The 13,757-nt window shown below is 37.7% G+C and overlaps 1 protein-coding gene across 2 annotated transcripts in view; it reads right to left on the reverse strand.

The window, feature by feature from the left end:
- The window catches only part of CDH2 (cadherin 2), a 113,758-nt gene that overhangs the window by 24,383 nt on the left and 75,618 nt on the right, over positions 1-13,757 (reverse strand). For both annotated transcript variants that reach the window (XM_052704454.1, XM_052704455.1), the window contains exons 4-10: positions 11,881-12,027; positions 11,141-11,296; positions 9,294-9,438; positions 8,066-8,238; positions 3,378-3,515; positions 2,823-3,008; positions 340-596 (exon numbers count right to left, since the gene is read on the reverse strand). In XM_052704454.1, the coding sequence (XP_052560414.1) occupies positions 340-596; positions 2,823-3,008; positions 3,378-3,515; positions 8,066-8,238; positions 9,294-9,438; positions 11,141-11,296; positions 11,881-12,027 (1,202 nt within the window). The remainder of the gene's footprint in view (positions 1-339; positions 597-2,822; positions 3,009-3,377; positions 3,516-8,065; positions 8,239-9,293; positions 9,439-11,140; positions 11,297-11,880; positions 12,028-13,757) is intronic.

The following is a 13,757-nucleotide window of genomic DNA, read 5'->3' on the forward strand; positions in this document are numbered from 1 at the left end:
AATTGCAAAAGCCATAGTTCATACAAGCATGTGACTGTTCTGACTGAACTCAATGGGGTGCCAAATATACTCTAACACCGTGCGTACCTTCAGTCTACCTTGATGAAGGTAGCATTAGAATTTGATCCTATCTACAGACCTATGAACACCAGTCAGGTTATCTTTTCTTCACAGCCAAAAATCCATTTTAGACAGTGCTGCTAAAAAGCTACAGAAGGTATTGCTATAGCTATGCCTTGTGGTAAACAGAATCACTCCACAGTCTCTATGCTCCTCACGTGCTCTAAAAAACAGATATCGCGTTGTATTTGTTAAGTAACTGTAAAATGTTTATAAGACCTTAGGGAGGTTTGCTGCATGTAACGATCTGGGTCCCGAGCAGTGAAAGTTGTCAACATGCTACCAGCAAGTAGCCCTTCTTCTTGACGTACAAGCTTGGGGTTTGGAACAAAATATGGACTCTCATTCACATCAATGACTGTAATGGACACCGTTGCTGTTGACTGAGGAGGATGCTGAATCCCCTTAGCCAAAGGCACTTGATTTTCCGCAGCTACAGTAAGTACAAACATCCTGTTGGTCTCAAAGTCAATGGGCTGGGAAAAGAAAAGAATGGGAAATGTTAACATTTACTCACAACAGTGTTGGACATGAAAAAATTTTTTACTTTAAAGCACATTTTCAAAGCAATACTTCTGCTGGTTTTCTGAAAAACGAGAAAAGAGCTGAAAAGGAATACAACCAACGTAATACCTCAACACATAACTGGGTTGGGGTTTTGCTCATCAGCAGTAGCACTTGTATGGTTAGAACAGCTTGAAACCTTGGCATTTCTTGGATTTAAGTTGCTTGAGTACTTCCATTACTTACAACTGAAGAAACAAATAGTTTCATCAGAAGATGACATAGGGAGTCCCAGCTTGTGGCACTCATTTAAGCAGATATGCCCTGAGAGGAGCTCTCCAGTGTAGGGACTTTCACTGTTATAACACAGAAGGCAAGTGTCCTATAAACAAGATCACAACCATACCTAGCCCCCTAGAGCATGGATTCCTATGTCTTTGTATTTTACTAGAAAGACTGTAATCCCAGCTAACCCCACTGCTAATATCCCTACTACTCCCATTTTCAGAGTTCAGATACCCTACAGTCTGGGGACTTCCTCACTGAGCCAGGAGTCCACTTTAAGGAGGAGTAGAGATAGTCTGAAGCTAGAGTTCCTTCGTTGTGCTGCACATGGCTGAGGCATTTCTTAAGACCTGATTCTCACTAGTGCTACGCACTGACCTGCCTGCACCAACTCTAGACTTACTAAGGCAACTGGCACCTGACAGCGTGAAGTCAATCAAGAGACAACCCAATCTTCATTGCAAGTTGACAGACCAGCTCACTGCACTGCAAACAGCCCTGTGCCTGGGTGCTTACAGAAGTGCTGCTGGTCAGAGTGCAGAACTGCAATTCACCAGTGTAAGCTGATTTTTCTATGCTGTTTAAGAGCTTCTGATTTCAGATGATACATTTGACCCCCTTCCGAACAGACCCATCATTCCCTTTCATTTGTAGGAACAAGTTCTTTTTCCAAATGAAGCTCCCACATGCTGCTATTTTGTTGTTAAACCAGGTCAGACACGGCAAAGCACTGAGACACTAGCAATAGAGGGGACAGAAATTTATTTTAACAAATTCTCAGTGAGCAAAGCTATGTCAAACACATTAGAGACTTGCATGCTCCAGGCTGCTTCTCTTTTGTTACTTTGGTTTAATCTAAGTAATTTTTCAGATTCACTTTTCCAGATGTTTCTAGTTTTATGCTATTCCTAGATCTGAAAAAGATACGCATATGTCTAATTACAAAGCACAGACATGTAATACTTGCTTGAAGACTGTAATATAACAATTGGTACCTCTGGGGAAGTACAGTTATAGAAAAGAGAGAGTTATAAAAAAAAAAAAAAACAACACAAAATAAAACACCACCCTAGTGTGGAGTTTTGTACAACCAGAGTGATATCGTTTTCTCACCTAGATACTGAGATGATTTAAAAAGGAAAAAGAATTACAAAAGAAAATGAATGTTTTAATTTCCAAATGGGAACACTGGCATCTTACACTTGACTTTATAAGTGTATGGGCCAAAAGCAGAACAGGCCAGCCCAGAGATGTTACACTTATCAGAGAGTCATGAGGAAAGGTGGCTACTGCTTGTCAGGCTTAATTATAGAATCACACTGTTATTATCACTTGAAGTAAGTCAACGCTCAACATAGAGCAGTGTTGGCTATGGAATGAAGATAGACAGATTATTCCATAAAAGGTATTTAAATGAGGTTTTAAAAATAGCCAGTCTTTATAAGTCTCTTGCAGAAGTAGCCTCCCACCCATCACTTTTTCCTCTCTGGTTGTGACTTGACTGTTTAAACTGTACCTGTTCCTTAACAGGAACGTGTTGACATAATATCAGCAAACAACAAGCATTACCACTAATGGATGCCAGGAGGTAGGAAGCTGTTCCATGAGACTAGCAATGAATGCTAAGCAAACACTTTTTCCCAGACTAATTCCTATATTTTGGTAAATAAAGCTTCAAAATCTGTCATTTTCAACTATCTTACCTGCCTTTTACAATTGATCACTTAGAATACTACTTAGAGCATAAGCAAGGAAACATTCCAGAAGATGAACGGCTTACTTCCACAAGACAGACAGTGCACATTCATTTTACTTTCAAGACTTGTGCTGGCCTCAGGAGTTCACATTTATTCTCAGTGTTCTCCCACTTATTCCATCTCTCTTTAATTCACTGAATTGCAGGCATCTCTTACCTTGACAACAGTAACCAACCCATCATTGCTATTTGGATCGGTCAGGATAGTAAATTGGCCTGTCGGGTCTCCCCCCGTCATTTGGTACCTCGCATTCCACGCAGGCGTGTGTGGCTGATCTTTATCTGTTACTGTTAGGTTAGCTACTATGACATCCACTCTGTTTTCTGGTACTTCACCATAGAACTGCAAAAAGAACAAAGACTGTCACCATACTCGCAAACGCATGCAAGAGTTGTACTGTAGTCCACAGTATTTACTTCATTTGGTACTAGAGCATCTCTCACATCATTGGAGCCCTGACAACTTATCTAACAAAGCTCACCTGAGGCCAACCAGAAAATGGACAGTTTGATTCCCTAATCAACTTTTGCTTTGGGTCTAAGGAGAATACCATATCTAAGGTATATATTATATCCTGTATGTATTTAAGTCCTACCTGCTGATAAGCTATTCAGTAAGTAATAAACATTTACCATCTGCGAGCATGATGAGAAAAGTGGGGAACAGTTATAAATATGCACATCCTTCCATTAGTCCTACCCCTGTACTTACAGTCATAGCAGTGAACTCTGGAGGATTGTCATTGACATCTGTCACAGTGATGACAGCAGTTGCTGTGTTTGAAAGACCATATGTTGGGTTTCCTTCCATGTCCGTAGCTTGAATTATTAATGTATACTGTTGTACTTTCTAAAACACAAAATGACATCAACATAAGTTTTAGACAAAACTAACATTACTGTAGGACAGCAGGTGTTTCCAAAATTACACGTCGCTAAGCATTGAGCTCATCGTACTGTTTATTCTGGTTAGCATCATTTGAAATGACAGAAGCAAAGTTTGTACCACAGAAATAATGCACCAGGTTGCATTCAACTCTATTGAACCACCGCTTAACTTTCCAAATACCACTAATATAACCACAGACTGCCTACTTCCTATTTTCAAAACTGAAAATACTTTAGGCAGCTAAAGCTATTATCACTTTTTATAGGTTTAGAAACGCTTTTTTTAAATCAGAAGAAAAAAACAAAAAGAAACAGCAGTGTGCAGTTTACACTATAACACAGTGCAGCCCTCAAAAGCATTTGAGAGGACCGAGCCAAGGTACATCCGTTGGCCAAAGCACCATAACGGTCAGACCTAAGTATACAAGTATAGTTGCAACTTCTTCCCATTGCTATGGAAACAAATGGTGTCAGGGCTTACTGAGACCAGTGGGGGCAGCAGGAAGAATGGGGAGGGAGCTACCCAGCAAACTACTTCCATAAATGTTAAACACTCGGGAGAAGATGGCTGCTGCCTCCTCCCTCGCATGGTGTTACTCAGGCTCTGTGAGCCAGGGAGCCACGCTCTTCGGCAGGCCTGGAGGGAGGCCAGCGTTCCCAAGCACAGCTTCTTTTCTCTGTAAAAGAAATGCCCTGCTGGGAGCTGGCCTCTGACTGGTTGGCTTTGTAAAACGCAGCTGACACAGTTGTAGTTAAAAATAAGAATAAAGAAATAAAATTAGAAACTCTGACACAACGCTGCTTGGAAGTTACTTTTAACTCATCCATAGTTTCTACCATGAAATGAAAACACTGTGTATACTTTATTGCTTTTCAGTTTCAAATTTAGTTCAGAGAGAGCGAGCTAGGTGTTATCATCATAAATTCAATTCTTTCAAAAAGAAAACTCCAACATAAGGAGTTACTGTTACTTTGAAATATCAATTTCATGAACAGTTTGCCAACACAGCCAAAATCTTTGTAGCAAATAAAAACACTTAAAAAAAGCATCATTTTCCACTCGGTAACATAATTTCTCCTGTTACTTAAAAACTGAGCTTTGTGACAGATTATTTCTCATGTAAATAGCTTAGGAAATAGAATTAGTGACACAAAAATGAGTAAGGACAATGACACTGATGATATCTTTTTTTTTCTTTTTTTTTTGCAACACAGTGCTATAGACGAGAGATGCAAAGGATATGCACACTTCTGTTCTGCAAATACAAGCTACTGAATATAAAGTTTTAAAACAAATGTATTCATCTTTATCTGACATTGAAGATAATTTATGCTCATGTCCTCTTTCACAAAGGAACTCCTACAAGACACTGTCTATTATTGCATAAGCATTCCATGGGTCTTTTTAAAACAAAAACAATACTAATCTTATTGATAGAGAAATGTAATATATACATTCAATAACACACACGTATGTATACACATTCTGCTCTGGAAAACACACTTGCAAAGTGACCTTTGTAAGTCTTAAATAAACATCCTAAAGGTTTCATTTACGACACCAACACGAGAAACAGTCAGAAGGGAATCAAAGAAATACTTTTGGTGCTTTCATCCAGGAAAAAATATACTTATAGTGAAGCAATAAAATCTAGAGCAGTATTGAAGTAAATCTTGCAGCCAGATGATTCTGAGTTATTGAAACAGCAGGTGCTTCTGATTCATCTGGGTCTTAGCACATTGATCCCAAGCAGCAAATTTCATTAAGGAAACTCCATTATTATTACACAGAGACTCAACTTTCGCACAATCTTCTTATTTAATTCCAACAAAAGAAGCGCATGGGAAATTCTCAAAATGCCCCAAAAGTCAGCAGTTATGCAAGTTCTTTTCCTGTCTGTCCTTCTCCCACCCCATTCCAGCACTCAGATACATGAGATCAACTGCTAGGGAATGAAGCTTCAGGAAAATCAGCATGCACACAACTTTTACAGGCATGGGGAAAATAGGGGAGGTTGCTCTCCTCGTTTTACTGAGAGTTGAGAAGCAGCCAGGAGTAAGCCGTTGAGCATGTGTCAGCAGCCTGCACAGAAACTTTGCAGCAACACATCTGAAAACGAGCTGGCAGCTTCAAGAAAGAACACAGACCTCATCAGGTCAAATCTTTCCACTTCAACACAGGTCAAATAAAAAAGAGCACTTCACTGAATTAACCTCACGTGAGAAAGGAATGCCTGTGTGTAAATTTAAGTATCCTGCCTGACTTCTGTACCTCCAGCAACAGAAAGGCAGATGTTTTAATGCTGAAGCAGATTCTTCCACAGCAGCAGTGGAAGAAATGAGAACAGCTGGAACTCATGAAAGAGCATCTTCAGGGAAACAAGTGAAAGATTCCTTCTGCCTTTAGCTGAGTACTTAAGCAATTCTTCCTTCCTGTGCACGTTCATGTGGACAATGCATTGTCTGTATTTAACCTAAAATGCCCCAGTAGATTATTTAGAGTTAATATGCTGCAACTTTTGTTAAATCTGGAGAGTTCAGACAGTTGGACTACATGATCTTTCAAGGTCCCTTTCAACTGAACTATTCTATTAGGAATGCTATCAGGGGGATCACTTTTTTTTTTTTTAATGCCTTAAACACTTACACTCACGTAATAGTTTAAAACTGTACTCAGTATTTAGTGAGCCCAATCAGAATTTCACGAAGGGTGTCAAGATGTAAACAAAAGAGAAGACTGTGGTAGCCCAGAGGAGGCTCATGGATACCACCTCTGCAGGGAAGTCCAAGTACAATATAGCATTCCCCAGAGCACTGTCAGAAGCCCTGCTTGACTCAGATTGGCTTTTGAGAATCCTGGTTGTTTTAATTAAATTGACTCTCACGAAACTCAGGAAATGAAGGAAGCAAAGCAATAGCTTGGGAAGGAAACCAATTTATCTCATATTAGTCTAATTTAATATTTCAATGCTTTAAAATTAATCATTAATATTCAGCGTGTGCAATAAATGTTTATAAATACGCATTTGGGTATCAGTACAGTGATCCTCTGGGAAAACTGATGGCAAATGACAAGTCTTCTTCCAAAGTTAATATGAGCATCAAAGCTGCAAAGACTGCTGGTTTCTTCCAAGTTAAATCACACTAAAGCTAGTCACTAAGCAATAAAACTCTGAGTTATCTCTATGTGTTTATCTGCCAAAAGGAAAAAAGTGTACCTGTCAAAGATGACCAAGGGATTTTAAAAACAAGAACAGAGCCACCCATCATTCTTTCAGCACTGTGATATTATAAGGTTCAGGGTTTTCCTTTCCTTAATGCCAGTCTCACAAAAACCAATTTTAACAGAAGAAATATTAATAAAACTTTTTTAAAAAATTAACCACAACATCTGTTTGTTTGTCTAGCTTTTCAAAGCTTCTGATGGCCACTTTAAAACTGCCAAGTGCAGTAAAATATTAATATCCAATCAAGAGCACCCTTTGTTCTCCATTTTGAATAACCATAAGCAAACAGCTGACCTTCACATTTAATTAAAAAAAAATTTTTTCAGATTCAATATGCAAAGAAGAGGTTAGTAAAAAAAAAAATGAGAACAAGATGCATTCAGTTAAAATTTGCTCAGATTTTATAGTTTCTTTATGAAATTAGTGTCGTTTCTTATGAAGTCTGAGGTAGTTCAAAAATGTAGTTAGCCCACGTAACACATCTGAAGTGAAGAGGGAAATATTTTCACCTCACAGCTTGGCAAACCAGAGCAAAGGACTTGGCACCCTCTCTCTCCAGAGGAGGGCTCAGTAAAGAACTGTCTGGACAGAACGGCATTTGTCCAGGATGTGGCAGGTAGCTACTGATGGAATTTTTTTCTTAAGTTTTCAAATGTGTGATCAGATTTTTAAGACCTATCTTTATACAGTTTCCACAACAGACTTCTTTATTTCTTAGAGACATGTACAATTCAAACTTTACAATCAGTCATGCTTTTCCTGGTTTATTTCAATCAGCAAAGTTCAGATCAGGGCATTACTGCAATTTAGCAACACAGCATCTAGAAGATTTAAAATATTTACCACCTCCCTGTGAAGAGCTAGGAAGAAGAACAGGGAGGACAGAAGCTCCTCTCCTGAGCTTCCAAGATTAATAAAACACAAAGCCAATTCTATTTTCCATCTACTCTCTGCTTACAGAACTCAGTAAGAGTAGAGGGCTGGAGCTGAAGAAAGTCCTCCATTTCAGCACCCAAGCTGAGCACCTGAAGCCTTGTCTGCATCACCCTGATTAAGAGCGCACCCACTCCTTAAAATCACATACAAATTGTCTGTGGTTAGTTTCCATCCACTTAGTGATTTCCTCTTTTTTAGCTTTGTATACTCTAGGCCTGGAATAATGACTAGCATCAACAGAATGATGAAAGGAAGAAAGAGTGGAAAAGGGGGTGAAATACTTGCAATTACTCACAAAAATTGTGCATTTTCACAACACTCAACACAACCACTCTACAATCTGCCATACCTCTCTGTCAAGTCCAGCTGCTACGGTAATAATATCACCAGTCTCATTGTTGATTGTAAACATGTTGGGAGACGGACTGCTTGGTGCCTGTGACAAGATTCTGTATCTCAGCATCCCATTCTGTGCATTGGGATCATCAGCATCGATGGCAGTAACAGTCATCACATAGGTTCCTAGCAGCAGGATAAATAATTGATGTTATATAAACAGTTTACTCAAATTACCCAAGATCACTTACAAGCAACGGTCAAAGTATGTATTTCTTTTGGTAAACTCTACACATTCCATCTCTTACTCAAACAAACTGATTAAACCCAAGATTCACCAACAGTGTAATTAAAATACATAACAGGAGATAAAAATACTTTTTGTTTATAAAATATCAGGTTTGCTTAGAATTGAAGAAGCTCCATAAACAGTGAAATCTTACAGTTCTGCCATAAATAATATTTCTGTAACAACACAGTTTCCCAATGTTTAGATAAAAATATTATTAATTGGGCCAAAGAAAATATACTTGATTTTCAGAATTGGTGTGCATAATAATAGTGCTTGAAAATGAATGTAAGTAATACTTTTTCAAAGGTCTTTGAGATGTACATTCTTTCCATCTCAGTGCCAAGTCAACACTGCAAAGTGAGAAAATCTATTTCTTTTGCTAGCCTTTTTAAAAATTTCATTTTGCACTATGGACAAATTGAGGAAGTCATTTCAGCCATAGTGCAAATGTAAACATGAGCTGATTAGAATTTTAATGAGATGTGAACAACATTTAGAGTTTTCTCAAGAATTCAAATGCAAATGTTTGATTTCAAATCCCAGTTTCCGAGCCTCTGAGAATCAGAGCTGGAACTGAATCTGCTGGTGTGTGAGACATCTCTTATATCCTCAGTTGTCAAGTAAATGAGCAGCAATTGCTACTATGAACATAACTGGAAGAACTGTGACATTTTGAATAGGATTTTCAAAAACAGGAACCTAATCATAATCTTAAATCCTCCTCTGTTTTAGTTTATGCAACAGTCTACCTTGTTCGACATGCTAAAAAGAGTTAAAAATAAAGTGAAAGAGTAAGACAGTACCTGAGATTTCACTCATTACATTTACAAGACACCTTCGAAAATGTTAGAAGGTATGAAGATAATACACCCTTTATCATCTTTTCAAAATGTAACTGTGTAACCTTCTCCTTCCCCCACCCTCCTCTCTGCGGAAGCCCATATCTTACCTGGCTTTGATCCTTCAGGGACTGTCCCATTCCAAACCTGATGCAAGAACTCAGGTCTGTTATCATTCATATCAATGACGTTAATCACAATATCAATAGGATTTTCCACCTGGTTTCCATTTACATCCACTGCATGTGCTCTCAGCTACAAAAATTATCGTAAAATATTAGAATTTGCAGAATAAAACAGAGTCACAAGCAGATACTAATAATGGTGACACAATGATTCAGGCCAGACACATTTAGATCAGCACAGTCTGTCAGCTTCCACTGCTCTCCCTCACGATTTTTTTAAGTTTTCAAGTTGATAACTGGTATCTAAACTATTTAGAAGTTATATACTACTCTGATTTGTTGAAAATTCTTTTGAATCATATAATTTTGATTAATACCAATGCCAGCTGTCAAATATAATTCTCTTTTTAATAATGATCATTAAAAATCAGCCTCTAAAAGCATGCATATTTATATTAAAAAGATGAAAAATTTAAAAAGATAGACCTCATTAACAATTCAAAGGGAATAAATGCTGGCATCACTTTCAAGCACTCTTAGCTGATATTATGGATACTGAATAGACATGAATGCATAGAAAAAGCATAGAGAATATATTTGTGTTATATGATAAAGGTAACCAAGGCAAAGTTGGTGATAAATCATGACAGCAAACTCAATAAAATGCCAGGCTAAAATTAAACTGAAGTTTACAGACCAAATATCTTTGAAACTGAAAGTGTTACATTTAATGTCCTGGTTGTCAAAAAAGGCTAACTACCTTTGATAGTCAAGCTTACCTAAATAAACTTAAACTGGACAAAAAAAACAATGGGGGAACACAGTAGTTTTTGAAAATATAAATCTATGTATCTAGGCCATAACCCGACAATTGCTATGCAAAAAAACCTCCCGTCTTGCTAAAGCCCATTAGGTATCTATCTACTGTCTACAAACCTACTAGAAAAGAGCAAGCAGCCGTGATTAACCCACTACTCTGGAAATGGCTCATATAGATGTAAATTCTTATGTCAATAAATCTTAAATTGCCAAATTTTCAGTAAAATCTCATAGATGCTGGAACCATTTACCCTTGCAAGAGCCAGGTTTCACACACAATTGCCATCTGCTATGTCCTCCATTCAGGAGTAGCACTCAAATAGATTCCAAGAGAGCCAGACAAGGAGTGTTTTAATCAATAGCACACTGGAAGCTCTCTCTAAGAGCTGTGTGTAGTAAAAATTTCAACCGGGCCTTTCAACTGCAGTGAAAATTCTAGGCTAAAGTTTGGTCTCCCTCCTTCCTTCAAAGCCTTCTTTCGGACTAAAACTGGAACCAACGGTCTACTCTGTCAATTTCTTCAGAGCAAAGAATATCATTTTCATAAGCTGGCAGACTGATTACAATTCCATTAAAATGCTTAGATTTGCCCCGAAAATGAAAATTGGTAGGTTATTCTTCCCATCCATTTCTCAAATCACAGCTGCTGCATTTCTAATAGCAGTCTTGTTTTAATTTAAGTTGCTGAATTAAAAGTAAACTTTTGAAAAATATGCAATAGTGGAGACTGTGATCAATGGCCTGCATTTGAAATATAAACTACAGTATCCATATTTCAATCTTTTAAAATTACTTTGTATAAATACATTTAATCACTGTTTATGTCTGTTAATGCATTTAAGCTGCTTAGGCATAGTAAGAGTTAGCCTCAGTAAGTACAATAAATATAAATCTGCTACAGACTCTTCAAATCATATCTCATAGAAAACTAAATGCCGGCTGCTCAAGTCATGTTTGAAGCAGATGTTAATCTTCAATTTGATAATCTGATTTATGGTAAATTAAACTCTTACATGAAAAGAAGCAATCTGCTCCCGATCTAAAGGCTTTGTCACAGACAGCTGTCCTGAGATGGGGTTGATGATGAAGATTCCTGTTGGAGGTTGGTCAGCTCCTGGGCCAGTCACACTGTACCGTAGCGAAAGGCTTTTATCACGATCAGACCTAATCTGTGTGTCAAAAAGATAGTGTTTACATTAGCTACAAACAACTGATAGATGTAACTGCTGCTGAGATAGTATAAAGACTGAGGTTTTCAGTCTTTCACTTGTCATAAAGCGAGTTAATAAAATTCCAGGAACATAAAACTATCTCTGATTACTTCTTGTAACAATCGTGATCATGGATGGAAGGTCTCCTGCACTGGACTCTTGGCACTGTGATGCAGAGTCCTGCAAAGGAACCAGCATTCTTCACCCTATCACCTCCCTCTTCCTCTTTCCTCCTGGTACACTCCTCCTCCTGTAAACTCCTGTACATCTCCAGTGGAGAACTCTGCAGGTTAACTGGAGCATTCTGAACCTGCAGAGATCCTCCTTAACATGGAGGAAGTTGTCACAGTACTTACCACCAGAAATAAAGTCATTATTTTATGGGGACAACTTAAAAATAAATCAATAATATAGGAATAAATAGCAATCAGCCCAAAAGACTTCAATGGACATTTGGATCGTAAACAAAACATCGTTCACATGAAGTCTCCCTGAAAACACTTTAAGGGACACTGAAATCATATTTCTATTAACTTCCTTACCCTAACTAATTCTTGAGGAAAAGGTCCTCTGGAATTTTCTGGTAGGTTGATTGGAGGGATAACCCAGTCTCTCTTCTGTCTCTTCAGATGGCTGCTGTCCTTATATTGTTGCCATGGAAATACGATGTCTTCAATTTTCTTTTGGTCCTTTCCCAGGTACATGATAAAATTACGCATATGTTAGGAGACGTTATAGAATACTTTATATACAATTACATAATTGACTGAAAAGCTGTTTCTCCACTGTGTTATTTACATTAACAGATGAGTACAAAAACAGCCAAATGTTATTTACAACTGTTTGAGAAAAACTCCCTTTCTTTCCTCCTTATTCATGTCAGAGGAGAAATGAAATCAGAAGCCATTTATAACATGGCACTACTGTGTAAACTACCCTCTGCTTTCAGGAAAGTATTTAATATTTTGCAGAATTTAATAGTATGCCTTTATGTATTTCCCATTAGCTGGAACTTCAGTCCAGGTAATGTGTTACTGTACATTAAATTTAGATCTGGGTGTTCTAAAATATAATTTGAGTTTCAAGAGAAGTCTAATACATACTGGTAAGGAATGTCTCAAATATTTATGACCCTATTAAATCCCATCGAATTAATGCTGTAATTATTTTAAACCTATGTCAGCCATGATGGATGCTGTAGATGACCCACTTTACACGTTGGACATTAATCTCTGGTGGGTGTCAACATTCTTTTCCTATTCCCTTCTATAGCTGCAGACATTTCAGCCTTTGGATGCCAGCACACACATAGCCATGCTAGCTTGCTTAGGGGAGAGACAGTGAGACAAAAACATTTTCAAAATCTTTTAAGAGAAAAATCTCCCTCCTCTCCCTATCCCTTCCCTTAGTCATTAATCTAATCAAATGTGCCACAGACTAAAAACAGATGCCCAACTGAAAGCCAGATTCCACTACTCTATATTCTACTAATGTTAGGGATGCCTGAACTGCATCTGTGGAAGGAACAGGGCATGCTGTTGCATATCTAAGCATATGCCTTTCCACAGACTTTTTTGGACAAAACAACAATACTTCCTTGTTTAAAAATGTGCCTTAAGAGGTTTAAAAGCAATCTGCAAACAGACAAAAAACAAAACAAAACAAAACAAACTCACCCTGAAAGTTAGAGAGCTTTTTTCACCTAAGTGTTATCAGCAAAAATATCTTGCATAATCACACCATCCATTCTGAAATTATGCATAAATCTTTAATGTATATCCGTAACAGATATACTAATCCAGGAATAAATTTTGTTCCTTATTTGTAAATTAATCAGAGAAGAAACACCAAGCAGCAAGTAATAACACAGGCAAACAGAGAAGACCTAATACTGATTTCCTAAAGTAAATATGTTTATTTATATATAGGTAGGTGTGATTTCTGTTACAGTGCAGTACATGATTTATCCTATGGCAGCTTCCAGCAGAGGGAGACTATCTTCCTTACCAAGTACAGTTGGCATCATGAATAATTTACAGCTTCCAATTTGATTATGAAGGGACAAGACAAAGCCAATATTCCCTGCCAGAAATGCTTTCCTACTACCACTGCAAAACTACAGCTCCCATCTAATAAACTTGACTGATGCATACTAGCACAGATTTGTTTATTTTGTGGTTATATTTAACTGCTTGAATAAATACCGCAATACTTTCAAAGCAATTTAAAATAAAGAAATGACCATGTCCGACTTAAGTTCAGGTATAAATCTCAAACTATACAAACAAAGTGCTCAAACATAAATGAATCCTACGTATTTAAACAGACATGCCTTTTCCATGCCTTAGCAAAGCTACAGAATATAACAACAGAGCAGCTCTTTTAAGGCTCCAGCTTTACAATTATTAATGCAGTGTTT

Source organism: Tympanuchus pallidicinctus, unplaced genomic scaffold (assembly GCF_026119805.1).
Source record: "Tympanuchus pallidicinctus isolate F22 unplaced genomic scaffold, pur_lepc_1.0 scaffold5, whole genome shotgun sequence".
Classification (NCBI taxonomy): Eukaryota; Metazoa; Chordata; class Aves; order Galliformes; family Phasianidae; genus Tympanuchus; species Tympanuchus pallidicinctus.